The sequence below is a fragment of the Stegodyphus dumicola genome, chromosome 5 (assembly GCF_044657685.1).
Source record: "Stegodyphus dumicola isolate Sdum_Otavi_A_Nest chromosome 5, ASM4465768v1".
NCBI lineage: Eukaryota > Metazoa > Arthropoda > Arachnida > Araneae > Eresidae > Stegodyphus > Stegodyphus dumicola.
In genome coordinates, this window is record NC_140772.1 from 39,386,644 (window position 1) to 39,414,399 (window position 27,756).

The window sequence follows — 27,756 nt, forward strand, 5'->3', positions numbered from 1 at the left end:
AATTCTAAGATAATTATTTAACAGTTCATCATTTTTAAAATAAATAATCATCTAATGTAGTTAAATAATAAATGTAAAATGTATGTATAAAAATGTTTCAAAATAATGTATGTAAATATTGTTTTGAATCAGAGATTATGTTTTTGTTCTTCCCAGAAAAGAAGGTCCTTTATCTGTAATTTGAAAATGTTGTGAAATTCCTAGAATTAACATTTTGAAATACAAAATAAATAGTATTCATATTAAAGCTGGAGACATTAAAAATTGCTCTTATTTCAAATTTTAGCATAATATTAATTTAATGAAATTATAACATTTTGTATTTTTTGTAGAACATCTATTTTTTTTTTCAAAATATCGCTAGATATATCAGACACTTAGCAGAGCACTTAAATTAATAAAGAACACTATTAATGTAGCGATGCGATGTGGATTAATAACAAACAGCAAATGGACTGTATTAAAATGCAATTTTATTTTTAAGCCAAAAAGGAGTTGTGTTGCGAATTCAGCTAACATAAACAGAACATCTACTCTCGACTCTAAAGCACAAGTAGTCACGTGATTGACTTAATCAATGGCTGGCTGCACGGGCGTTTTCGTGGTTTTCCCCATGTGTAACGTATATACGAGCCAGTTTCCCTTAGGAAGTCCTCCACGAAAGCATCCCTTCTCTTAGGCAGATAGCCCTCGAGGCTTTGCCATAATCACACACACACACACACCAACAAGGCTCGACTTTGTACGAAATTACCTAGTGCGTCATGAACCTTAATTGCAGGCAGTGCACAACAAAACTTCCTTGTTTATTAAGTGCCCTTATTCACAAAATTAGAGTGTGTCTGATTAAAATTATGAGAAACATTGGGTATAATATTTTCTGCCATATTTTGAGGAGTAAACACCCTTGCGTGAACGGATAATGTATTTCCATTATCAGTAGCAGATAAAACAGTATCTTGAGATTTCGTGGAATGCAATAATGAATGATGATTATTACATGTTTTGCATCTATCCAAGCTTTTACAAGCCTTAACATTATGCACATTAGATAAACAATTAAAACAAAGTTTATTAAACTTCACAAAATTGAATCTCTTGCTAACAGGCAATTTACCGAATTGATCACAATTATGTAAGTAATGATCTTTCTTACAATAAGGACAGCTTGTAGTAGTTTTTAAAACCAAAGATCTGACTTTAGAACTTATCCTTCTTCCCTTCAAATCTGTTTAACTGTTGTGAAGTGTTCTAGCATGCTCCTTTAGAAACGTAAGTAATTCGTTTAATGTTTCTAGTTGATCGCCTTTTTGCTGTCTCTCATACCAAATGCGTGTATTTTTATCCTATTTTTCTACAAGTAAATGAGTTACCAATGTGTCACCAAAGCCTTTGACTTTTTGTTTTAGAACATTTAGGGAACAAATGCATTCGTTAGTGGCGTCAACAAGATTCAAAATAGCATCCGCTAAATCACAAACGTTTGGATGCGTAATAAGCTTTTTAATTAATGACGTTGTTGACGTTTATTCGAAAATCTATCTTGAGTAAATCCCAAGCAATTTTATAATTTGAATCTGCAACAGGTATAGCTTGAATTATTTTCAGAGCTTCAGCCTTACAAGAGCTCTTAAGATATTGAATTATTATTAAGATATTATCAGATATTGAAGCATTTGAACATCTGATAATTTAGCATTATTGTTTACACTGGCCTTAAAAAGATCGCTTAATGTAAGCCATTGATCTAAATTTCCATTAAAGGTAGGTAAAGTTAATTTTGGAAGTTTTACTTCTGTAGTATCTGAATTAACACTAACTGAACTAACATTATCAAGGTGAAAACCTTTTCGTTTTAATTCCAAGTAGAGATCATAAATTGTATTTTGAACTATTTGATATTCTTCAGCATAGGTATCAACTTCTTTTTCCTCACATGTTACATAAATATAATCAAAAATGTGTAAAACATCTGCACTTAAAATATTAAGTTTCTGTACAAAAAGTTCGATTTTAGCCTCATCGGCTTTAGCAATCTCAAAATTAATTGTACCTTTCAATTTCATTAAATTGCCTTTGGCAACTCATTTCTTTACTAATAGTGATTTCATATCCATCATGAAAAATATAAAATTGACTTATCCTAGGTTGATAATACAGCAGATGTGTTCTTTCAAATGAGTCAGCAACAGTTCGTAGCATCAAAATTATTTGATTAATACAGAAAATACATATTATCCATCAGGTGATGGCAAATAAATGTTTGTTACAGCGATTATAAAACAAGAGATTAAAACACTAATGAAAACGCAAGATGCGAAGCTTTGTAAACAAATCTGCGAATCGAAGGTACTAAAAATAGGCTTAGCGGCGTTCGTAGCATCGTAGCATACGAAATCAAAATTGAGCAAAAGGAATTATTGTTTCCAAAAAACTCATAAATACTCCAGTAAAACAGAAGCAATAATTATTAATGTAGCAATGTAATGCGGATTAATAACAAACAGCAAATGCGATTTTATTTTTAAGCCGAAAAGGAGTTGTGCCTGCGAATTCAGCTAACATAAACAGAACATCTACTCTCGACTCCAAAGTACGAGTAGTCACGCGATTGACTTAATCAAACTGTGTTCGCAATAGCAGCGTCATCTACAAAGTTAAATTTAATAATAACAGACACTGTGTCAGTCTACCTGGCTGGTGGTCATGCATGCATGTAGGCTAAAAAAATTTTAACATAAATTCAATAGTCAAAATATGTTTACAGGTGCCATTGGCGATTTTTGGTGGTACATGGACACTAAGTTTGTGCAATTCTTTGACTTGTCATTTTGGCTTTGTGTAGCGATGATTTTTAGTCAAAATTTTTGCTAAAAATCATCGCTACACAAAGCTAAAATGACAAGTCAAAGAATTGCACAAACTTAGTGTCCATGTACACATCGACCTATTTTCACTTAAAAAAAAAAAAAAAAAAAAAAAAAATCATAGAATTGCACAAACTTGGCATTGTGCACTACCTTGACTTTGTCCATGTGCACATCGATCTATTTTCTCTTAAAAAGTCAAAGGAGCAGCCAATTCTACACCAGAGACAAAACAAAAAATATATTATCTCATTAACTACATTTTAAATCAAACAATGAAAGAACATAAAAAAGGAAATTCATCTTGGCACTACATAGAGGAATTATCCACTTACCTTGTTTATAAGTTTCTGTGTCTTCAGCCAAACAAAATTCCTTAACTGCACCCAAAAATTTCCTAAACTTATTTGAGCTAGAATCTGTATACTAGCTTTTGCCACATAAATTCACAAAAATAAGAGTAAAAAATATCCTCCATAGTGTCAGTATCCTCCGATGTTCGACTACACACATTTCGTTCATACAAACAGGATACTTATAATGGCTACTGAGTAAACCTTCATTTACACACCAGTCAATTGATGCTTTCTTCCCTTTCATTCCAAATCGTACAGAAACTTCAAATTAATCTTACCGCATTCAGTCATTTTACCATGTAAACCACAAATTAACCAACATCTAAGACACGAAGATGCCTTTACGAATCTTTTCCCATCATTCAAATTCACCGCAATCAAGCAACCAATTATGTCATAATAGGGTTTCCATAACATTCAACTACTCAGGTTACCATAAATGAAACAACAACTTATCGATAATCCAAGATGATAATGATACTCTAACCAAATTCAATTGATCTTTTCACATTTGTACTAATATTCTTTACAGTGAAACATCTTAAATACCACTAAATTTGTAGTAAAGAATGAAATATTTTTTTCATCTTTAATAATTTTAATTTGTACTATCCTGAAAATATTTTTGAGTAGTACCGGGTGGTGCAGAGCCAACTGTCCAAATGGTCATAGATAATATAAGGAAATGAGAAAATAATTTAAACCATCTGTAAATACATCCAAGTATGTTATTTAATACCTAGAGATTGCAGCCTTATTTTTTTTAAATTAAATCAGGTTGATGGCATTCTTTTTACATCCATATATTGTTGCAAATGTGTCTGGAAGTTGTCATACACTCATCTCAACTTCATCAGCTGTGGTTTGTTTGAGTTCATGAATAATCATGGTATGCATCTTGAACATGTGACCTTTTAAAATCACCACTTTGGAAAGAAAAAAGATACATTAAGTTTGCACTGCACTCCTGCCACCAACTTTGTTTTGTAATAACTGTGAACACCAGTAATTACAAAACTCGTTGCTAATTTTAGTGCTCAGTTAAAACTAACAGTATGATAGATGTCCTCTTTTCTACTGTTCTGCTTCTTGTCAACTGTGCCAAGCTTTCACGCGAGTGTAATATTCAAATTTAAATGTATCAGCTGCTTTGGTGCCATTCTAATAAATTTCAAAGTTTATTACTTTTTTTTCTTTCAGACATGTGCAACATGTAGGGTGGCATCCAGAAACAGGATTTAGTGTGAGTTTTGTTGAAAATTTTAATTTTGCTGAATTTCCCCTGTTGAATTTTTAAATTGCTTTCATGTTTTCCTTTCCATTTAAATCACGTGTATGCTTTTTTTCTATAGCTTGAAAGTGTAGATAAAGAATTAAAGGATTTCTTTAGTTTAGCTGGAGTCTCAGACAAAGATTTAAATGACAGTGAGACACGAAATTTCATTTATGATTTTATTAATAACCATGGAGGGGTAGAACAAGCAAAGAGAGAAACAGTTCAAAAAAGTAAGTGCAAATGTTCAGTAATATAAATGTTTTGTATTAATACAGTTGACATTTTAAGATGTGTCACATTTGAGATTAACCCTTTCAGGACGGGCGTTCCATATATGCATTCCCTAAGAACGGCTCTTACATCCACGTATCGCTAGAGATTGCATTCAGAGGACAGGTGATGTGTATAAGCATTTTAAGATGGAACTTTTTTCTGAAGGCCTCTAGATGGCATCCTATGTTCATTACTTTTGAAATGAATACAGTTTTAGGTTCCTGACCTTGAGTTTGATATATTCTGCTTGACTTTGGTATTTTACTCATCAGCTGTTGCGAGAGTGGGGGAAAGGAAAGCGTAAACAGAGGGGCCCTCTTTAAATCACTGCATGCGAATGGTGCTAATGAAAACATTCGCCTGTCTGATTTATATCCAACTCCTTTTTTTATTCTATTTTTTTCTTCTACTATGTACGGTCTTTTAGAGTTACTGTGGGGAGTTTTTTTACGTTTTGCATTGCCTTCAGATATATTTCTGTTTCTTCTCTTTTTATTTAGGAAAGCCTCACCTCCAGTCTATTTTGGCAGGAAGGCGCTATTTATCAGAGGAAGAATACACTCGTATGGTTAGTGAAATGAGAGTGATGATTCATTTTCTAAAGAGTTAGAAAGTGGTAATGCTCCGTGCTTCGAAGTTTACCACACTCAGTCTTCATTTTAAATTTTGTTACTTCTTACTGTAAATAGTCTTTATTGTGTTGTTTTATTAATTTTAAACTTTATTAATGGATTTTATCAATTAAAACTTTGGAATAATTTGAATAGCGCTTCTGAAAATTATTTTACAAGATAAGCAATTTAAGTAAGTATATTTTCATGTAAAATAAAGAAAAAAAAAAATGCTATTAAATGCTAATTTTAACGTATGTAAGAGCTCAAGTAATAATCTAATAATCAATATATAATAATCAGTCTCAAGTAATATTCAAGTAATAACCAAAAATTACAATGCTAGAAGTGAAACTTTTTTTTATTTTTCTGATTTTTTTTATAAAATTAGGCTTAGCAATGCAAAACCTCCGTCCTTTACGGTGTTTGCTTTCGATTGCCTTCCGTCCCACACGAGCGTCTTAAACAAAAGTGCGCCATCGCGTAAGGGTTAAAAAATAATTTTTAAAATTAAATTTATGAAATTTTCTTTGATTTCTGAACTGTAAAACAAAACCTGGAAATGGTTATATTAAATGTCAGATCTTATAAGCTGCATGCCTGCAATTTACGGTGGATATGTCAGAAAAATGTATAATTATGCAGTTTATATTAGACATAAATTATATTATAGAAAGACAAACTATGTTGGCTGAACAAAATTAATAAATTACATAGTATTATTGAAACTACATAGAATTCAATTAGTGTTTAATCTATTAATATAAGGCCTCAATAACTTTCAGCACAGAGAGTACTTTATTATACTTAATCACTACTTTGTTCCTGAAATCAGACTAGACTGTGTAAGTCATCATCCTAAAAATACAGAATTTATCCTCCAGGATATCATGACAAAAACTGTGTAAGATAAACTTCCTACGTATATGAAAATGAATGATGAATGAAAAAATTTCATACATTCATGGCATACTGATGCAATGTGCATTCTGTTATCATTTTCCCTTTAATATCTGCGACAGTATATTTATTTTCAATGTATGATTTACATATATATATTATTTTATTCATTATATTTTTAAATTTATTTACTAATTAAATATTATATTCTAGGCATTAAAAAGATAAAATTAATATGCTGATATTGGGCAATAATTATATGTCTTTTATTAGATCAATTTTGTGGTAGTCTTTTTGTTCAGCAAATGGGTTTTAATAATCCACCTTTGTTAGTTTTACACTACCCAATAATCAATCAAATTTATGTTGTTAATGAGGAGCCTACTATAGTTTAAAAATATGAATGATACATCTTTAGTCATACAGTAAACCCTTGTTAACACGAATATCAAGGGACTGAAAAATTAAGAGTTCATATTAAAAGAATTCATGTTAACTGAGGATTCAAATTTCATTATTGGAATAATTTTGTCTATGCATTAAATATTTGCAGCATATAATTCTACAAGTACTATAATATACTATGTGTATCATCTGTATGTTTTCAGAGAAATACAACAGTATTACATTAATTACCGTACTATAACTTGGAAAAGTACATTCGCAGATAATTTTTTTGGCGAAACATTCCTGTATATTGCATTCCTGTATTCGCAGATGGGAGCAAATGCCTGGTAACTTCATGGCCAACTGGACTCATGGCTTTTCTAAAATTAACAGTCAATTCAGATGTTGCAGCAAAACATTCTACAGTGTCCAAGGCATGTAGCATTTCCTGGCAGGTGTTTGGAGTGATATTGCCATCCCCACTTCTTATGATGACATTTCTTGCACCTCAGACACAACTGCTTGAGCATCAGATTTCACTGAAGCACAGACGGCAAATCGTCATGTGCAGTAACAAATTCCTCAAAACTAACACCAGGGTTTGCAACGTCTCGTAGACTGTTCCATTTGTCAAGTGAAGCTATAGCGTTGTCCTCATCTAACTCATCAACAGGATTAGCATTTTTGTCTCCAGGCTGTGATGAAATAATTCTTATGTGTTATGATGACACTGGATTTCCAGCTTGCAGTAGCTTTTATTGTTATCAAGGACACTCTAAGTTGGCATTTCCATCTCCTTTTCAGCAGTTCTTATAAGTCGCTTGCAGTAAGACCTCTTGATAACTGCAATATCTTGATCCAAAGGCTAAAGACAACTTGTTGATTTTTTTTGGGGGGGGGGAGTAGACTTTTAAAATGGTTAAGCTCAGATTACGTATTTGGTGGGCTATCATAAGAAGTTATAAGTGTGATAAGGAGATGCCTATTCTGAGGCACTATTCAATAAATAAAACAAAGGAGCCACTTACAAAATAATGAGCTGTTGTTCCAGTCTTCATTATGGTGAGAGTAGATGCAAAATAAAGTACTGTTTGTGTTCTTAAAACAATGTGGTTTCTTGGACTTACTATTCACCCAAGGAGGGTGTTTATCACTGCCATCTGCATTACACGCAAGGACAACAGTTACACATTGTTTACTGCATGCTCCATCATGGCATTTGTCACCCTTTATACTAGGGAAAAGATTGTAAAAATTCACATGTAAGATTGTAAAGACATCATGCAAGGCATATTTTTTTGTCACTTGCTGCACCCAATTTTTTGCTCCTTCTTCATCAACTTTATTTACAAATCTTCATCTGTACTAGCAAACTCCTCAAAATTAACACCTCAAATCACTAATAATGAAATCTAGTGTCTCTTTCATAAGCGATACAGCCAACTAGTGTAACAAATGAAATCTTGAATGTCTAAATTTTTTTGCAATGTAGTTGGTTTTTGACCGAATTATAGGCTCATTCAAAGGTACATTAGAAGTGCGCATGTGAAAAAAAAACATTCTAGAAGTAAAGTTTTGACATCTTCGTACTTTACATTGCAAAGTTGCTTAGATTTGTTCTCAAACATGATGCATTAAATATTTTTAAGGATAAGGTAGATTTGGCATTTCCATACTTTTCATCAGTTGTACTTCACTTTAAATGTACCACAGTCTACTTCCTGTAGGATTTTTAGTTTTGTGTGCAGATCTTTTCCTGTCTTTTTACTCTTGGCTATGAACCATTCTCTTACTGCTTGCAATTAGTGTTAATTGTCGTGTCTTGAAAGCTACCAGAGTGCCATCTACAGGTCTCTTGAACAGTGCTGCTAGAACTTTTGGAGAATGAAGATATGCTGGTGTATGCTGAACATTCATATAGAATTAAACTACAGTCCAGTAAATCTATGTAAATACTTAACTGTAAATGCAATTAATTTAAATTTTAACTGGAATTGTCGAGAAATGTTACTTATGCTAGATATTTTTTTAAGAATACAGTTTATTCTATGAGATTTTCAATTAAATGGGATAGAATATTTCTGAATGAAGTTCTCACAGAGTAACAATAGGAGAAAAATGGAAAAAACTTTGAAAGTTCATGTTAAATAATAAAACCTAATTATACAATGGACTAAAACAGTTTGTAATTCATGCTAATTGAAATTCCTGTTAACTGATAAAACTGCCTATGAAATCATATTTTATCCATGTTAACCGAGTGTTTGCCTTAAGCGAGTTCATGTTGGGGGTGTTTTCTGCATACGAATTGAGTAATCTCTTCTGTGATCACACTGAAAATCATTGTTGAATCTGTAATGAATGTCTTTAAAATATAGTTAGGAAAAAAAGATTCTGTTATAGGTGCTCCTCCTCCTGTGCCAACTAGAGATGTTCCTCAGACACCTCGTCCACATCGTGTGCCACCTACAAGATCAGCAGCACCGCCACCACCACCTCCTCCTTTACCTTCTCAGCCACCTGCTGTTCAACCTGCTCTTCCATCACTACCAAAATCTGATGCTGCTCCTCTCCCACCTCCTCCTCCCCCACCACCTCCCCCACCAGTACCTTCTGCTGGAGCACCACCTCCACCTCCACCGCCACCTCCGCCACCAGGAGCAAAACCTGCCACTTCAGATTTTCATCAGTCTACTCCTTCTGTAGATAATCGGTCAGCCTTACTTGATCAGATAAGAAGAGGGAAAGAACTCCATGTAAGTATTTAGAAAGAATTTATCTCATATTTTACTAGACATTAAGCTGGTATTGATTGTGAGTTGACTTGAGAAATCAAACTAAAATAAATAAAGTAATGAATTATACCAACCATATTAATAATGTGTTCTTAAGTTGAGAGACATTTTTTGAACTACAAAAAAGATTGTCTTACAAGGGGTAGATATAGTAATCTTGCTATACTCTACAAAGTCCAAAATCTGGATGTCCAGCGTCCAGAATGATCTAAAACCTGGGCTTCCAGATCACTAGCAACTTTTTTTAATAGAAATATTGGAACAGAAGAAACAAATCATTTGGTGGCATCTGCCTTTTTTGTTTGGCATACATTTCAAACCGAAACATTCTACATTGAAATATCTTTAATTTTACTCTTAATAATTTATATTCCTGATATCAATCTGGCAAATCATTACACCTCATGACTGTCAATACACGGCAGCTTAAGAAATGACTCATGCAGCATTATCTAAAAATTTTTGCCCTTTTTTTTTAAATATTAGTAATTCAGTACTAAAGAGCATGATAACATTATGTTGACATTACATTTTTCAATCGTTACTGACTTCAGCTAACTCCACTGTGAAGTGTTAAGTGTGATGACAAGGAAGAATTTATCAGAAATTTCTTTCCATTCGCAAAAAAATTAGATTTTATAAATGTTACTCATAGATCAAAAGTTTACATTCAGTGCTCTTTAAATTGAGAATAACTGGAGGACAGAGTTCGGCCCGTTGAAGAGTAGAGAGCATTTTTGAAGGCTTTAAAATAAAGATAAGTTTTTATTGTGTTTGATTGAAGTTCTTGGTGGAATGCTGTGAATATTATTTAATGTTCTATAGATAATGAAGATCTGCACCATGCCATCTAAATTCCAATTGATGATCAATCAGACCCAATCTTATGGTTTATTTTGTGTGAAAGTATCATTTTGAAATTTAAAAATTTTTGCCAATATATATGGCAGTTCTGAAGAGAAATTTTTGTAGAGGGGCAGAGAATAGAGGTCAGGCTGTCAAGGAGTATGCATATTTGAAGTCTTGAAGTAAATTTTTACTGTGCATTATATCTAATTGAATTTCTTGGATGAATGCTCTGAGTGTTATTTAATGTGCTATGGAGAACAAAGATCTGCACCATACCATAAGCCGCACTATGCGGCAGAATTTAGAGAGGGCAAAGCTTTTAGAATTAAGAGAAGTGTCGAGGAACAGTATTAAGGGCTGTCAAAAATCTTTAGAATATAGTGAAGGCAATAGGATAGAAAATTTACAGGCAGCAAAATTTTTAGAATATTGGGAGAGGCTTGGTAGCAGAATATTGGACCCGAGGAGACTACACTAGGCTGTAAAATGTCTGGCACTGGCTCTGATTAAGCCTTAAATGTATATGGAAATTTATTTATTCGAGACTCGGAGGAGCCTTAAGCATACATGGGAAACAGGTGCAAGTATAATAAACAACTAATATAATTCAAGCTTGACTTCATTACCATGTGATAGAAGCAAGACAAAATTTTGCAAAACAACATAACATATCTTTAATTGCCAGTCTCATGATACATCGCTAGTAGTACATAGTGAACATTTAGCTAAGCTTTGGGATGGTATCTGTGAAATTGAAGGTCATGACAAACAAATGGAAAAATTTTTCAAATACTGGAATGTAGGAAGAAATGTGTAGAAGTAGTTTGCATTTTGATGACAATGCCCCAATCATCAGTAAACTGACGGCGAAATCTGTAATATTTCTAACTTATGATCCAGAAAATTGAATACCAATAGTCAAGAAAAGGATGCAGGTTGTTGAGAATGAAAAAATCTTGACTGACAAGTTAGTGGGAATTCCCAACAAGGCAATCATAGAACTTGAACATCGAAACTTTGTAGCTAAACAAGGAATTGTACCTATCTGTTGAATTAATGAGAATATATTAGCACAGAAAATGAAGCAACTTAAACATTATATTTACATTCAAAGAAATGTTTAATAAAGCATTATATCCATGTCAGCTTACCAGATTTAAATTGATAATCTAATATCTTAAAAAATTCCAAATCCAGAATGGCTGAAATTCCCATGAGCCTGGATCCCAGAATATTGTATCATTTTAGTGTATACCATGTTTATTCATGTATTCCCTCCTTTTTTTTACTAGTTTTATCATACAAAAATCGAGAGGAGAAATTATGTGAATAATTGGATTTCCAAAGGATGCGATTGCAGTAAGAACGTAACAGCTGAAAAGTGTCTATGAATAAATTACTGGTAATTATTGTATATTAGCATCAGACTTTTTCTGAAATGACATTATCAATTTTTTTCCATGTTTCGATTCTACGACTCAAATTGTGCCTAAATATTAAATTTTGTAAAATTTGATGCAAAATTTACGGAGAAATTCAAAAATTTATCTTGCCGCATTTTTTCAGTTTGCATCAAGAATAATTTACTTGGCAAACTTCTGAATTTATAGCAACCTATTTTCCTTTTCTTTTTTTCACTGTAGACGAGTGGAAAAAAGTCATCATTCATACTTTCAAATAATTTTAACAAAGTGCCAAATTTCAAAACATGCTAATATGTAAATTCATGTATATCTTAGAAAAGTTTAAATAAAAAAGTCTATTTTTTTTGCAGGTGTGTCTAGAAATACATCTGTTTTCAGATTATGGTAAAATTTTTTAGGTTATAATACAAATTGTTTTTCAAAAATTAATAAAAATTATTTTAAAATACAAATTTTTAAAATAAGTCATTAAAATGTGCAAATTGTATTTGGATCAAGCCTAAATTTTGAATTCTGGGAGAAGGAATCATGTAAGTTTAATAAATGTATACCAAATTCAATTAACAATGAGGAGCTAAAATTTCTCAAAAATAAAATTTTGAGAGCTAATTTTTTAAAAATTACTTGGCCAATTTTTACAAAACTTGGCAATTTGGTCCAAGTTGTAAAATCGAAATATGTAAAAAAATTGGCATGGAAAATTGGCATTAGAACAACGCTATATATAAATCTAATACATATCCTAAGTCATGCTTTCGAGACATGAAAAATGCAAGTTGAATTTCGTCAATGGCCCAGTAGAACGGGCGTATAGAACTGTCTCTTTTTTTTTTTTTTTTTTTTTTTTTTTTTTGCGCAGTGTACATAGGTCGTCAGTGGTTGTGAACCTTTTTTGTTCTATTCGTCTCTTTCACCATTGATAGACCATCATTCTCCTCATCCTTTTCAAAACTCAACACATAAACATTTATTTAAATTTAGTTTATTTTTTAATGTGTTTTATAAATTAAATAAAATTGGAAGAAATGTTGAAAATACCAGGAGCTGAACAAAAGTAGTTTCTTTAAATTAAGCTAAATACTTAATGAGTAAATAAAAGGCTTAGCTCATCCCCTTTGAATCACAGCAGTTGAAAAGCCCTGATATGGAGTAATATAAGCCTTCTCAGTTTCATTCTTTCTAATCAAAGGACTAGCAAAATCAATTCCAACAGCTTCAAAGGGACTTGCCTTTGTTATTCTTTCATTTGTTATAGGGGTGATATCTTAGTACTTAACTGTAAATCTGTTGTAAATTACACATGGGCTAATATTACTTTTTATGTTTTGTTGGCCTTTTAATATCCAAAATTTCTCTTTTTAAGGTTTCAGCTACACTGGCATGTCTTTGCATTTTGTGACAATCTTTAGTGATTTGATATGCCAAATGACACTTTTCAAGTAATATGGTTGGGTGTGTTTGGTTATAGCTGAAGCCAGCATTGAAGCCTTCCACATACTCTTGAGTTTTCCATTTGCATCAACAAATGGGTATGATACAAATATTTTCCTACTGTCCATGCTTTTCTTCAGCTTTAATTTCCTTATTTCCTCTAAGTTGGGTTTTTCATATTATTCATAAATCTGAAAACATAAGAGGTTATTCTTTTTACTTTCGTTATGTCACTGAAGTTTTTGATTGGGAAGATGGGTTCGCTCATCTCAACAATACTGTTAAGATTTCTTGTGTCTTTCCTTTTGATTTCTCAGAAATTGTTATTTTATCATTTTCATTAAAATTTCTTGGAGATCTGGGGCAAAAAGTTATCTTTAATAAGCTGAGATGGGCCATACCACCACAATCCATTTTTTAAAAGGGTTTCTATTTTCTGTTGTCTCATCAATAAGTTTGAAGGATTCTCACTTCTGGGACAATTATTCAACCAATCTGTATCAGTTTTCTCTTTGATTTCTAGACATCTGTTTTGTACAAATTGTTACTGTTTCATTGAACAAACTTGACTCAGTGCTGTACTAATTCTGAATCTGTGCACAGATATGTCTTCATTTCTACATTCTTGAATGAATGTTGGATAAATGTAATGAGCTGAGCTCTTGTTACTGCTCCCAAAAGCTTCAGCTGAGGTAACATAACCTTTTTTATGGTGGCCACTTGTACTTTAGAAATGACAAATAATATTATTAGCCTATTTTCATTGTATCTCAAATGTGCAACTGTGCCATTGGCTGCTATCTGTAAAGCTACCTATATGTAATTGGATATTCAACAGATTATTCTTTGATAGACTACTGAAATAATGTTTTGGTACTTCAACATTTTTAAACATTATACCAGTCTTTAAATTATTTTTGCAGTTTTTGTTTAAGCAGTGCATCCCATAGGCATCTCTTTTGGCAGCATTCTTGCATTGTCATTTTAGCTACAACAAACAAAGATGTGAGACTGGTATTCACCCACAACTTGAAGAATCTTCCATTTTGTTATTTTCTAACCTAGTTCTTTGATCAAGCCAACTCGGATGCAAAATTTCAGTGTATCTCCTTTTTAATTCCAGATATATCATAACAGTACTATTCGTTTTATCAACATTCTTCTTACGCTCTACAGCCAATTTCTGGCCAAGGCTGTCTCAGTCAGCTTCCGCCATTTTGGCTCGTACAACACCACAGTCCTCCATGTATTGACATCGTATTTAACCACCTTTCCAAATTGTCTAGCCATATTGTCTGTGGCCTTCCTCTCTTTCCCTATAGCTTTTGGAATGTCAGTTCTTCACTGGATTTTTATCTTCATATCTGTGTATATGGCCTAGCCATCTTAGCTGAGAGGTTTTAATAATTTTAGGTTTTGTAAATTTTTGCTGTAGTTCAGAAATATACCTTATTCTCCACACTCCATTTCCCTTACTGCCGCAAAAATTCTCAGTATCTTTCATTCAAATGTCATTACTCTACCCTCATCTGTTTTATTCATTGTCCAATGCTCACTTCTATGGAATACTGTAGGTCTTTCTAAGGTCTTCTACAACTGTATTTTAGTATTGTTGCATAGGTATTTCATTTTAAACTGGTTTCGTAATCCATAATAGCGTCTGTTAGCAGTGCTGGTTTAGTAATATCATTATTATTATTATTTACAATTGTACTTAAATATTTAAATTACTGTGCCTCCTAAAAAACATAGTAATTTATTTTCAATGGTATCAGGTTATATGTTCTGTTTGTAACTGTCATGAGCTTAGTTTTTCTTCATTGATGGTCAAACCAATATTTTTTGCTGCTGACTTAAAAGCACAAAATAACCTCAGCTGTTGCTGCCTTTGTTTTTCCCACTATATCAATGTCATCAGCAACTGCATTATTTTACGAATTATTTTTACGAATGTAGTTTTTTGTGTTTGTATGCTCGAATCTCTTATTGCTTTTTCTAGGTGATATTAAAAAACTGGCAGAAAAAGAGAATCTCCTTATTATTGTCCTTTTTCAATATAAAAGATATTTGATAATTCAGTTTCCAGTTTTACTCTCCTAAGGATCATCTAAATCAGATTCACCAATTTTTCAGGCACTCCCAACTCCAGCATCACCTGGAACAGTTTCTCCCCATTAATGTTGTTATATTCAGTCTTAAAATCAATGAAAAGATGACATGTATCTATATCATATTCTTTTGTCTTTTCAAGTATTTACCTAATACTTGGTATTTGGTTGGTAGTAGATCTACCCTTTAGGACTGCACATTGGTATTCTCGAATTGTTATTATTATTCACACCTTTTCATGTATTCATAAATTTCTGCAGCTTTTCATCATCTGTATCATGAATTAAATTATCTACATAAATTCTTTATTCAAGAAGTTAATACATCTTTTGAATATTGTGATTTCAACTTTCTTGTGTGGTGCTTTAAAATTGTGTCTACTAAAAAGAGACTGCAAAATACTCTTAATATTATACACATCATTCTTAAAGTCATCTGTTGCTCTTTTTCTTTTGCAAGCCAAATTTAAAGCATTTCTGTCCTCAGGCTTTAACAGAATTTCTAAAAAGGGAACTTCGATATCTGCAGCAAATGCTATTCTATGTTGATGAAAATAAATTGAGAAATCTAATAATTCAGGGTTTAAATTTGGTCTTGAATGTAAGTAATCATTTAAAGGTAGACTATCATGATTGAGGAAACATAAAAAAATGACTCTTAATTTTGTTGAATCATGTTCTCTGATTACTGGCAAAAAGTAGATATTTCCTGTAGAATTTTTTTTGGGGTTCTGTTCCTTTATTTAGATAATCTTCAATTACCCTTAAACTACCTTTTATAAATTTTGGGATATTTCTTAAACCTTCTAAGTAAACTGTTTAGTTTCTGTAAGGCAATGTTATAATTACTACCCGTTTTGATGACATTATGCTTCCAAGGTATTGAATGTTCATAGCAATTGTCTTTATATTCAGTCATTTCTTCAAACCTCCACACAATTTCATTGTCATTTTCATTTATTATAATGTCAGCGATTCCAGTTTCATCTAAGTCCCATAGCCTTTTGAGAGCTGTACTAGTTTCAAAATCCTATGCATGTGAACTCAACTACATTCATTACCGTAATTGTAGACTGTAATGTAGAGGCATTACTTAAGGCTTCATTTCCACCTGAAATATAACCAAATAAGTGACTGTTTTCCAGTAAAAATCATTATCAATACTGATATTTGAGCCCTTTTATATTTGTAGCATAAGCAAGTGTAGAATTTTCCTTACAGGAATTAAATATTTCCTTTCCTGGCACACCAGTAACAGCTTGGCTAATACTTGAGTTTGAGAACTCAATTATTTTTCTCCAGATCAATCTATGTCTTTAAGAATCACTTTAACCTTTTTTAACCTTTTAATCATAAGCTCAGCAGGGCCAAAGGTTTAAATCTGAAGTTCTTCTTCTATAACATTTAATCTCAATTGTTTTGATACTTCTATCAGGATGAAAGATTTATGAGAAGCAGAATCACACATAATTCTCTATATTTTTCTTCCATTCTGACCATAAGCTATTGCATTTTTAGTATATAAATAAACTTTATTTTTGTTTTCTTTCTGAAATCAATACTACCACTCTGTTCATTTTAAACATTTTATTTTCCCATTTATTATCATATAAAATAGTGTTATGTTTAAATGAACATAAATCACAACATCTGTCTAAATTAAAATGGGCTGACCTATGGTCCTTTTGAAAATATAAGTAATATCTGTCAGCTCTTTTTAATTTCTTTTACCTGAATTGGTATTGCACAGTCTGAATTGGAATGTTTCAAAGATTCATTTTCCAATAAAATATGCAATTGAATCATGATATATTTATATTCAGTGCTGCTGGGTTTATATTTGACCCTCTTTTTAAAATTCAGAAGTTTCAAAATGTTAATTGGCTTCTGTGCCAGGTTTTAATGATGGATTGAGCTCTAGAATTAATTCACTAGGCCAGCGGTTCTCAACCTTTTGACTAACCTGTACCACCTAAACAAAAATTGAAAACTTTAAGTACCACCACTACTACATTACTACTACCACCACTACTCTTGAACAAAGCTCATATCGCTTAAATTTACAAGTGTTAAAGAAAAAACTCAATCAGGATGTTGAGGTTTTAATTTTTGAATTTAATAGTTAAAAATACTTTGCTTCTTTGAGTACCACCTATTTTTCTCTTGCGTACCACTGGTTGAGAACTCCTGCACTAGGCAGTATTCTCAATAACAGTGGGCATAACAAATAGCTGTTAAGAATGCAAAGTAACGTTAAAGGCATCAAGATTTCTAATTTCTATTTCTAAACTATCATGTAGGTTTTGTAATGCTTTAATATTATCCATTCTTTTCACTGGCTTTAGCAGACCCTTCATATGCATGTTTTTTTAAAATTTCTGTTTTTTTTAGCAATTTTTTCTTTCAGAATATTTATTACTTTTAATTTTATTCATAATTTTGAGTGAGTAGTGGAAGCCTTTAATTGACATTGAAGCTGTGTCCATTAATAAAAATTTGCGGTAGTTCAATTTGCCTTCATCTTTTAAAGCAGAGTTATTATGTATAGCAGATTTGCACTGAGCCCCAAAACTCTGAAAATCACCTATGTCATCTTTAAAATTTATTTATGGTAAATTTCAGAAGTTTGGTGTCAGTTGTAATTGAACTTCATACTAGAAGAATTAGATGTTTAATTTAACACTTCTATTTCTGAATAATCTATTACTCTTCAGTTTGCATAATGTAGTTTTATGTTCCAAGGTTTTCTGTATTCATGTTTTGTACTTTTTTTTGTCTATAATGGCAGATGGAATTTCACTGTTTACTGTAAATATATCATTTTCATTTAAAATGGATAAATCATTGTCTAATAAATCAAATTTAATATTATCCGATAATTTCTCATTCTAGTGTAGTGATCAGCCTCATAACTGATGCTCTTAACATCCCACATTTCTGTTTTATTGCTTTTAACTTATCCATTTTAAAAATTAATATTCAATCACTGATTGAAGAATAATAATGATTTAAATCATGATTTGTCTAAAGGTTCCTTGTTCAATCCTTGATTTTGCCACCATTTTTTCCCCCCTTAATTTGTTCTTGTTTTATTTACTTAATTTTACCTTCAACATCTAACAAAAAATGAAGAAATGGTAAGAAAAATTTTTGCTTATTTCTTCAAGAAGGCCATAGGACACTTGGAACTTCTGCAATTTTATTTAAAAGTATTTATAGTATTACTAATTATTTATGGTTGGTTTGCTTATTCCAGAACATTCATCTTTTTTTTTTTTTTCTGTTGTTGCCATTACATTTCAATCAAAGAATCCTCAAAGCAGCAAGGAAAGCAATAAACATAAAATGAGAAATCTGCACCCTTTCATGGCCAGCTACATGAAACTGCAATAATGTAAGTCATTTGCTGTAGCTGATGTAAAAGCATTGCTTAGATTTGCGCATTTTTCTTTATTATGATGCTTTATAAATGTTCAAAACAATTTTTTTTAGAAAAGTGAAAATCCTTTTCCCATTTCTTTCAGTTGGCAAAAAAGAATAGTAATGAAGAAATCTTTCACAATAGCAAAGTGGTATAAGTTCTACAAAGCAGGAGCTATCTGAGTAGAATATTTTTAAGGCACTTAACTTTAAGTAATGTATGTGTGTGTGGAGAGAGAATATGCAGAATCAACCCTTTCAGGATGCGATACGAGTTCTATTTAACGTAACTATATGGACTGTCTGCTGCATATATATTTTAGCTATTTGTAACTGGCTAAAATGACTTCTTAGTAAAACATTCTTATGACTTACTTTTTTTCTGGTTATTAACTACTAAAGAGTTTTTGCCAGTAGATCCTATTAAAGTGCACTAGGCAAAGATATTTTCAAATAAATGGTACTAGGGAAGTACCAACACCCGTGGGCGAAGAAAATTCAGCTGCATGAGCAGGTATATCTTAATACTTATGAAAGTAGGCGTTCATTATAAAAATTGTGCAGTGATAAGCAATGGCATTAAATTGAAGCATGCAGACAGGTGCAGTGAGTTGTATGGCAAATGCAGATGGTGAGTGCAATATAGCTAGTAAGAGTGAGGGATAAGCAGTAGTGAGACAAGATGAAAATGGCGCGAAGACAGTTTGAAGCTGTGAATGGCATAAGAGTTCAAAGTCCTTCAGAAGTATGCAGTAGCTAGATAGGCCATAAAATTTCAAAAGTTCATAGAATCATACGATAAAGTAAACATTCATGCAAAATAATTTTAAAAAAAAGAAATAGTAACATAAAAAACTTGAATAAAAAAAGTTTCTTGATTAACATAAGTATAAGATGCAACACAAATAATAGGATAGAGTCCAATTTCAGAGTTCAAGTAAATTTTAAAATTAAAATTTACAAGTTACCACCATGACGAATTGTGATGAATTGTAGTAAAACATTCTGTTTATTCTGTTTATGCTTTTTCTCCCTTAATGAAATACTGGTGGGAATAAAAAAAAGTCATTAACAAATTTAAAATATTTTATTTAGATACTTGGCTAAGTAAGTATTCAATCTGATCTTTTTTTGAGGGCTTCATTTTTTAGAAGAGAAGAGAGCAAATTACTTGATTCATACAATTACAGCATTTCGTAAAATGTTTAAAAACTAGCGCTACTTTAACACAGAAGGCTTTTAGTATCATGTCATGTACATCTGTGTGGTTATAAGTCTGATATTGAATATTTGCTTTTTTATTTTACAGCATGTTGAAACCAATGGCAATGCTGCTGCAAATCAACCAGCAGGTGATGATACAAGAGGAGCTCTTCTGAATCAAATAAGACAAGGAGTTGTTCTCAAATCTGTATGTAATCCTTTTGTTTTTTTTACTTTTATTAAGAACTATATAATTTTCTCTGTCCCAAAGACATTCATTATCATTGCAGTAGAATTCTGATAATTTGCAAACATCGAACTGAAGGTTGTGCAAGTCGAGAATTTTGTGTTTTATATGCAGAGTCTTTCTGAGTTTTGTTTACATTTCTCCTGTTCTAATTTTTATATATAAGTAACTATTAAATCATATCCATAGTGTAAGAATTATTTAATCATAGAATTATTAATTCATAGAACTCAAAACTATTGTATTTTTAAAATGTAATTGATATTAAAAAAATAAAATATTTATTTATCTATACAAATGCCAGACATTTGACCACTAAGCCATTAGCCTTGATCTTGTTTCCTAATACTTAAGACCAACAGAATTAAATGATAATAGTGCAGTGCATTATTCAATATTCTCCCTTATCCATGGACTGTCCCGAGTTATAAAGAGCACAGACAGAAGAGTTTTTAAGTCGAATTTCAAAAAGATGGGTCAGACAGTCATGCCCAGTCAAAAGTGAAATAACACCACAGCTGCAGGACGTGGAAAATCTGGAATAACTGGCTTTGAAGTAATGAGACATTTCCAAGCCTTTCTATTAGCTTTGATAGGTAAGAGATAAATCTCATCTTAAATTCTAATATAATTAGAAGTTTTGCAGAATTAAAAATCATGGTTATTAGTGGTTTGTTGAATAGTTGTTTCTTTCTTTGCCAAGAAATCAGCTATTTCATTGTGTTCAATGAGCAGGAATCCATTGCAAGACAATTGAGTCAGCAGGAGAAATTCAATCCAAATGTTAAAAGAACGAGGAAGTGAGACAACTCTGTGACAGATTTAATGTTAACCAGGGTGCACCACAAGGAGGCCTGTCATGTAACACCCCAAAAATAAACTAAACAGAAAGGAAGAAAGAAATAATAATAATACTGATAGCACAAGAGAAAAATGATTAAATAAGAAAGAGCTATTTTAAGGAAGTAAGAAAAAACTTTTGCATGTATCATAATATTTTACTAGGAGGGATGAGAACATATATTTAAGAAAAACTGTGAGTAATTTTAATGATTTTCTGAAATGGAAATAAATAGATAACTTCACTTTTTTGTGAACTCCTGCGTTTAAGGCTTTTGCAGAAGTTAACATCTATGCTAATTCACCGTTATATTCTATACATGTGCAATTGGATTAATAATGTTACTAGCAGCTAAGAGAAAGCCCTAGAATTGAAATTTTGGATTTATTAAACGTCATTATCCCATTTTTCTTTACCATATTTTCCATTTTTGATTCCGGAAAAGTCGCTACAAGTGCTCTTTTTTAATCTGTCTTTGTTCTCTGCTTATATAAACAAGCTTGCTCATTGCACAGTTTGTAAATAAACCATTTGCAAAGTGTTTGAAGTATTGTTTACAAATAAATTCCTTTCACTAGCTAACCATGCAGCTAAAAAAAGACAATGGAATGTATGTATCCAAAAGGAAGAATTTATCTAAAACACAAAATTTGAGGAGATTTATGATGTATTAATGATTTATGATCTATGTATTTATGATCTACTGATGCATGCACAGAGAATGCTCATACAGTCAAAAGTCGTTAATTCGGACACCCATAATCCAGACCTCAAAGCAAAAAACTTTCTGCGCATGCGGCACGTTGACACATGCGCAATGACGTTTACGCTTGCACGCAAGACCTTTTACGACTGCGCATATGCATGCGCGCAAGCGCAGAATACGTTTTCGCGTGCGCATTTTATGTATAACGGACGGTATAAGCTAAAATTATCTAATTATCTATTTCAGTTAATGTTGATGATTGCGTTGTTCCTTAATCATCGAATTGGATCTGGCTTATTATTTTTTGCAGACTGTAAGAGCAATTTATTAAAAGGAAACTTAATTTTCGATTATGTCAAATAGAATTTTTGATTCTGGAGCTCCCAAAGGATTGTACAAAACGAAAGTATGTTTCAATGTCCATCAAACAAAAAGTGGAATTGCTGCAAAAAATGGATAAAGACATGAAGAATGTGACAGAGAGGTTAATGAAAACAAAAAAATTTCGATTGACAAGTTAGTCGGTATTCTCAACACAGCAATTAACGGGACTTGAACAGCGGAACTTTGTAACTGAACAAGAAATACGTCTGTTTATAGAATTAAAGAGAAAGTATTATCACATAAAACAAAGCAACTTAAACAACTTACATTGAAAGAAATGTTTATTAAAGTAAACAAATTAATATTAAGCTTTTTTTTTGTAAATTTTGATACCCTTTAGATTATAATTGTTCTTTATTTCATAAATTACGGTTTCATATTTTTAATTTTAGAATTTTGGCATGCCATCTTACAAGATTTAAACTGATGATCTATAATCCGGAATCGCCAAAGTCCTGACGAGTCCGGATTAATGACTTTTGACTGTATAACTTCAATAAAAAAAAAAAAAAAAAAAAAAAAAAATCGTTTTCAAATGAAATATGTGATAAATATAGTATATTTTTTATAAAGTTTATTTGCATATACATGTTAGAAAAATTGATTTCAGATTTCCTATACTGAATTCTCTGAAAATCATTGCTTATTTATTGCATCCAGAAATGAGTACGAATTACAGGCATGTGCAGTTAACAGAATTCGACTGTAATTTTTTTAAAAATTTTGTTTGCATTAGCTACTTGCATGACCAGCATAAAATAATTATAAAAAAGTAAAATATATATAGTGGTTTTAATGTGATCATCTAGTGTAATTTTATTTTTAAGGATTTTTCTAATAAACCAAAAGTATTGCTTTTCTGATTATGCTAATTTATTCAATCACTCATGTCAAATGATTCTAGACTTTAGATGGAATAGAAATTATAGTATTATGTAATACTAATGTTACAGTACTTTAATGTTACAGTTACTTTTAATTATATTGCAGAAAGGACTAGAATGAAGAAAAATATTTTAAACTATTTTTTTGCAGTGCATAAATGCATTTTATTGTTTAAATATGGAATATGAAATACAGATCAGCAATTATCTTTCCTTCATATCTTCTCAATTATATTTTTACTATTTTTGGCAGTACTCATATTAGCTTAAATATTGATTAGCTCTTTTGTTTTTATTGAAAGAATCTAATGATTGAGAATACAATAATTATTCTGTAGCAATGATCATATGTGTTATTTTTGTAGTAAAATTCTTGTATATTCTCTATCTGTATAATGAAATTTGGCAAATCTTTCTAAAAAACATCGAAAAAGATCAGGAAAGGAGGCTTAAGCATAATATCACAAGATATAGGATTGATTGTACTATAGAATACTGTACTGGAGAATATCCATTCAGATTATTAGCACAAGTCTAGCTAGGCAAGATATTTATCTCCAGATTGTAGGATATATACCTTTAAAAATTAATTCCATAAAAACTTAAAGGATTCTGTGTAATTAGAAAAATGTTTTATAAATTAAAAAAGAAGGGAAAAAACTGCTGATATTTATAAAATTATTTATTAGATATATCATGACTTAAATGCAATTTTATTAAAATAATCATATATGTTATTAAAAAGTAGTAAAAATAAGATTAAGTACTGTTTTTATTGCTTTTAAATTCCCCAATTTGTTAATCAATAACAGACCGATTAAATATCAAAGAATAATTCAGTCAATAATCAGTAAATTAACTATCTTGTACTTTACCGAATGGCAACACTGGTGTGTAGAGGAAAATGATGAAAGTATTTTATTTTAGGCAGTAGCACCACATTTTTGTTTTTTAAATTGCTGAGTTTATAAATCGAAATTTATAAAATTCATACAAAACATGAAATTTTAAAACATGTAGGCTTCGAAATGTTCACCAATTAAAAAAAAGCAGGTGGGACAGTTCTGTATCTCCTATTCTACTTGGCCAATTGACAAAATTCAACTTGAATTTTTCGTCTTGAAAGCACAACAACATTTCGGTTCTACAACTGAAATTATGTGCCTATATGCCAAATTTTGTAAAATTTGGTGGGAAACATGAAATTCGAAAATTTCTCTTTGTACACTTTTTTTTTATTTTGCACCAAGAATAATTCACTTGGCAAAATGTATAATTTATGGTAACCTGTTTCACCTTCTCTTTCATTGTGCATAGCAGAAGAAAAAAAGGCTTTGTTTATTCTTTCAAATATTTTTCTTTATATTATATTTTTAAATCATAGCTATTATTTTTAGGTAATTTTTCTCCTCTTTTTAGAATTTTAGAATTAAAAACATTTTAAATTAAAATATATGCAAAGAAAGCTATTTTTACTTTGTAATGTCTTGTTGTTTTTCTTCATGCTTTCTGAAAATATATTAAAAATCATTCATCTTTATCTTGTGAAAATTTTCAAAACCTCTTGTATATTTCTGACATTTAAATGAGTAAAGGTATTGGCTTCTGTTTCATCAGTATTTGATCAGAGTAAAATAGGGAAATTACTTTTACCTCAATTCTGAATGTCTTTAGAGGTTAGGCATTTTGAATTCAAGAAATGAAAGAAAAGACTGGTTTCATAAGTAGAGAAAATGTCTATAGAGCATATGATATGGTGTTTGTTCTATGACATAATATAAATTTATACAACCATTCAGCCCCAAAATAGTTGTCCTTTATTTTCACTTGTGATGACATTTCCAGTGTCTTTTCCATTAGCACAAGCCCATTTGCTGTTATATTTGCTGCACTACTCTATGTGAAAAACTAACAAAATATGGTGTAAACCTCCAAATATTTTTTTCTTGAACATGCAAATATTTTGATGTAATTTTTTCCGGAATTTGCTGCTCTTTCATCAAATTTCCTTCTTTTCTACTAAATTTGTTTCTGCATTTCATTTTCTAAATTTATTTCCAGTGTTGACTCAAGAATATTAAGATTTTTTGACAGTTACATTTCCATAAATTTTGTGTTCTTGTCAAACTCTTTTAAAATTTCAGTTACATTTTCAGGTAGACTGCTTTTCATTTTCTATGTATTTTAGCTGTAAGTAAAGTTTAGCAAAGCTCAAAGGAGAAATATTTGAATTAATTTACATTTTAATTTAAATTACATTTTTATTAAATGATAAAGAAATAAAGCATTTCCCACACTTTCTGGTCAACAGAAGAGTCGGCAATTATTCTATCCCACCAAGTGACCTGATCCTTTTAATGGCTGCAAACAATCTAAATCATATTATTTTGACAATTTTTAAGACCACCAATTTCCATTTGAAAGAGTATATATATTTTTACATAATCTGTAATAGTATGCGGGAAAACTAGAAAGCATTCTTTGTAAAAGAATTATTGTAAAAATTTATCATATATTTTTATTTAAAACTGCGGCATGACCAAAACTTTCAAACTCTTAAAGCTTAATTTATCTTTATTAGAAACTATGCACTATGAAATATGTATATGTTATATATAATTTTTACTTTTATGGAAAAAGCAAAGAATCAGTCCAACTCTAATCAAGTTTAAATGAGCCAAAATTGAAGGAACACCCCCTTCAAAAACAAATATTAAAAATTTGACTCTGAGTCAGTATCAGTTTCGAATAGTATGTTTCGATATTCACTTTGACTTACCTTCAAACTTCCACTTCGAACAACCATTCCATCGAAAATATTGACTAACCAGAACTATCCAGAACTTGCACTGAAAGGTATTACAGAACTTTGAACTCTTGATAAACTTGAGCTTTGACCTTTGACACCGGCTCGACTATTATTTTGTTCATGTGCAGAAAGATTAAGGGGTGGATCTACTTTGAAAGCTATTTTCCAGTTTGCATGCATAAAAAAGTGTTAAGGCTGGATGGATAGCTCCTATAAAATAAACTTGGAGTATATTTTTCCTTCTGTGGTCTGACACAGCCAGTCCTCCTTTAGATGTTGTTGTGCCCTTCACTTTGAAAAACAGTGCCCTAGGCAGATAGCTTGCATTTGCTTTTCTGTATTTAAATAATCAGTTAGCCTAATTTATGCATGATTTTTAAACTTATTAAAAAAATCTATCCATTCGGTAAGAATATGATACAGTGCCAGTGGTTGAATTGCCAGATGTTTTTCTGAACTTGGACTGTCATTCATTAAACTCGCATAATTTGTACTTTTTTTCAGAGTTGATGGAAGGAATAGAAGTGCAGGCGTTAAAACTTTGATTGATATAAATAAAGGAATATGTCTACATAAAAGAACAACTTTTTAATTTTTAAAATTATTTTACAAGAATTTAATAAATTCAGATGTATCAGAATTAATAATGTGAAAGTAAATATAACAATAAATCATAATTTATTATATTACAAGTGATTAGAATTCAGAGCTTGACAAGCACATTTTGACTTTGAGAATATTTTTATTCTAAATCCTGTGTTTACATAAGGGTCTTTGATAAATAATATTAGTGGCCTTTTTCAAATGTAAACAACAGTTTATGTAAGAAATATACTAATGCCACAAATTATCTTTGGACATAAATATCATCAGAATCATTTTTATATGTGTTGCCTTTGCTATGAACAGAAAAGAAGAAACAAATCTTATATTCTAGTAAATTTTGCCACTGTTAAACATTTTTGTAGTAAAAGACAGCATGTTTCATTTATAATATTTTTGTCATATTACACTGATGCTAAAAAAATAAGCAACAAAGGCAAAACGCTGAATAAGACAAAAACTGTTTAATGCATATGCTTGAAATTGATCTGAGAGATTAATTACTAGACTACATAGCAAACAATAAAGCAAATGCATACAAAAGCACATGTATATATGCAAAATTTAATTAACATTGCAGAGTTAAAATTTTGATTGGCAATTTAAGAAAAAATTGCTACTGCGATTTTTATAAAACAGGTCACAGAATAATTAAAAATAAATAAATAAATAAAATAAAAAATAAAAAATAAATAAATATTGGCATATCATTTCAGAAAATGTTCAGTTTTATGTCAAAATTTTATATATTTAAATCTAACATTATATCCCAAGTTACACTTTTAGGATATGAAAAATGCAACAACCTGCTGAGTAGAGCAGAGGATATAAAACTTTCGCCTTTTTTGAAGTGTACATGTTTAGGTGTTCCATGGGTTTTACATGTGTTCCAAGTTTGATGGCACGAAAAGACATAAAAATTCTTCACTTATAGCAATTACAGATTACTTTTCCATGACTTGTTCCCATATCAAAATATATAGTGTTTTTCACTGTGTTCTATTATTAGTGCTGGATGAAAGTAGCTTTGTGTTCTATTATTAGTGCTGGATGAAAGTAGCTTGAAAATTGTAAAATTATTTAATTTGTTGTGAATGTTTTTAAGGGAGAAATGCAATTAAAAAAATTAATTAAATCACAAGTATTGGCTTCATGCATTGTAATATCACTACTGTAGATTAAAAAAATATGCTGTTATATACCATAAATAGTATATATGTCCAAAAGTAATAGATGGTGCTGAGTGCATCATTGTTTTCTTTTCGTAAATTATTTTTTAAAATTAGGATAACCTTATTAAGCCATTTTCCTGGGGGTAGGCCAGGAAAAGAGTCGTAGCTAGGGTGTTCAGCACCCAGGGACATTTCGCGCCCCCTACTGCT

At 31.1% G+C, this 27,756-nt stretch overlaps 1 protein-coding gene across 5 annotated transcripts in view; it reads left to right on the forward strand.

Moving 5' to 3' along the window:
- LOC118183855 (actin nucleation-promoting factor WAS-like) overlaps window positions 1–27,756 on the forward strand; it is a 54,634-nt gene that overhangs the window by 18,726 nt on the left and 8,152 nt on the right. The window contains exons 8-13 of one of the 5 annotated variants that reach the window (XR_015041104.1): window positions 4,424–4,466; window positions 4,576–4,729; window positions 9,074–9,426; window positions 18,587–18,671; window positions 18,802–18,896; window positions 20,007–20,095. Coding sequence is in view for 3 of the 5 variants with exons in the window: in XM_085816591.1 (XP_085672717.1) it covers window positions 4,424–4,466; window positions 4,576–4,729; window positions 9,074–9,426; window positions 20,007–20,108 (652 nt within the window). In the remaining 2 variants the exon portion in view is untranslated. Of the gene's footprint in view, window positions 1–4,423; window positions 4,467–4,575; window positions 4,730–9,073; window positions 9,427–11,606; window positions 11,717–18,586; window positions 18,672–18,801; window positions 18,897–20,006; window positions 20,109–27,756 lie in introns of those variants that run through there. The other 4 variants (XR_015041103.1, XM_085816592.1, XM_085816593.1 and 1 more) reach the window with 4 other exon arrangements.